This window comes from Eimeria mitis, genomic scaffold (genome assembly GCF_000499745.2).
Source record: "Eimeria mitis Houghton genomic scaffold, Emh_scaff8231, whole genome shotgun sequence".
Lineage (NCBI taxonomy): Eukaryota > Apicomplexa > Conoidasida > Eucoccidiorida > Eimeriidae > Eimeria > Eimeria mitis.
Window position 1 is genome coordinate 1 of NW_024016297.1, and position 1,936 is coordinate 1,936.

The 1,936-nt window shown below is 43.7% G+C and overlaps 2 protein-coding genes across 2 annotated transcripts; one reads left to right on the plus strand and one right to left on the minus strand.

Annotated features, from left to right (window-relative positions):
* Positions 1–69: 69 nt before the first annotated feature.
* EMH_0094280 (uncharacterized protein) lies at positions 70–297 on the plus strand (the record flags this gene model as incomplete). Its single annotated transcript, XM_038023150.1, has 1 exon — positions 70–297. One exon carries the CDS (start codon positions 70–72, stop codon positions 295–297), a length of 228 nt encoding a protein of 75 aa, XP_037879004.1.
* Positions 298–972: 675 nt separating this feature from the next.
* Positions 973–1,907, minus strand: EMH_0094290 (uncharacterized protein; the record flags this gene model as incomplete). Its single annotated transcript, XM_038023151.1, has 2 exons — positions 973–1,812; positions 1,899–1,907. 2 exons carry the CDS (start codon positions 1,905–1,907, stop codon positions 973–975), a joined length of 849 nt encoding a protein of 282 aa, XP_037879005.1.
* Positions 1,908–1,936: the final 29 nt, after the last annotated feature.

The window sequence follows — 1,936 nt, forward strand, 5'->3', positions numbered from 1 at the left end:
CGACAAACCGCACCAAACCAACGTGTCGCACAGACACCGCAAACTTTTATGTTTTCAAACCATAATATAATGACAACGGTTGGTGAAATAGAGAGGAAGAAGGAAAAACGCAAGGAAAATAAGAACAAGAACAAGAAGAACAACAAGACAAATAACAAGAACATGAAGAAGAACATTAAGAAGAACGAGAAGAGCAAGATGAACAGGAAGAACAAGAAAAACAGGGGGGCCGAGAAGAACAAGCAGGACATGAAGGAGTGGAGCAAAACAATAACAAGATTAAAGCGAACAGGTTAAATGTTTTCAGTGGCCCTGCAGCGTTGGCACATAAATATGCTGCATAGACCTCTCATATCCATCTCGTACGACAACAAGCACTGTCTATTTGCCTATTTATTGCTTTAGTCTTGTTTAGGGTTTAGGGTTTAGAGTTGAGGGTTTTAGGGTTTAGGGTGCTTCTTTGTTCCTGTACTTTTTTCGTAAGCTAGTTTATGTAATTGTGTTTGTCTACTTCCTTGTTTGTTTGTTTGCGCGTGCAGTGTGTGCGTGTTCATGTTTTTTGTGCGTGTTTGTTTGTTTGCTTGCTTGCTTGTTGTTCGATTCGTTTATTTGTCTACTTGTTTGTCTATGCATTTGTTTGTTCATTTGTTTGCTCGTTTGTCTATTGTTTCTGCTCTAACCGGATCCATAGCCTCTTCCTTTTCTCACGTCTGTTTATATGCACCACTTCTTTTTCCTTTTCTGTTGACAGAAATTAAACTAACCGTCAATCCACTGTTATTTCTTTTCCCCTTTCCACCTACAACAATGCCACTAGTCATCAGTTGATACATCATTCTTTACTATTTCTACCTGTAGTATTAAAACTAATTGTAGATCCATCATCAANCATCAGTTGATACATCATTCTTTACTATTTCTACCTGTAGTATTAAAACTAATTGTAGATCCATCATCAACTCTTTATGGTTTCTACTTATCATAAAACGAAGCATACAGCCTTACATCTTCGTTTGTGATTTCTTTGCTGCCGACGACGTATGAGGCGTCAGTATTGGGTATACGGACGGTGTATACCAGTTGTCTCGATGTATGTTTCCTTTTTGGTTTTCCCTTCTTTCCTTCTCCTTTTTTTTCATCTTCTCCTTCGTGCTGTTGTGGTTGTTCTTCTTCAACCGGACAGCCAATGGGATTTACTAGGACTGCTCCTAGAGGTTGATAACGAGGATCTAGTGAAAATGCTGCTCCTACACTAGCTAAGAAATCGCCTTCTCTTCTTTGCTGCCTCTTATGCTGCAACCTCTCACGTTGTGCAGCACTAAGGCCAGTAGAAGGACCCTCATCCCCAGAATCTGAAGGAAGCGTATCTTCCTCTCCTTGTTCTCCGGGACTCTGTTCGTCTGTTAGTAATTCCACCCATCTAGCGCAGTCGAACTCTTCATATATTCCTACATCCCAATAATCTTGCGCTAAAGCATCATCAACGTACTGCAATATGTGCTGTCGCAGTATCTCCGCCGTATCTTCTTCTTCTTCTCTTGCTGTTGGAGATGCTTCTGCTGTTGGTGGTGGTGGCGCTGCTGCTGTTGGTGCCGCTCCTGTTGTTGTTGGTGGTGCTGCTGCTGTTGGTGGTGCAGTTGCTTTTGGTGCAGCAGCTGCTGGCACCGCTTCTGCTGTTCGTGGTGGTGCTGCCGCCGTTGGCTGGGCTGCTGCTGCTTCCGGCGCTGCTGCAGCATGAGCTCCGGCAACAAAAGGACTTAAGGGGGAAACAGTCCCTTCCTGCTCCTCCCTTAACTCCTCTTGCCTTGTCTTCTTCGCTGCCGGCACATAATCCTCATCACTGCCACGAGAATTGCCTTTTTCTCCTCCTTCTTCATCCCCTTCTCCTTCTTCGTCACCTTCGTCATCGTCCCACGAGATAAAATCTGGATCTCGT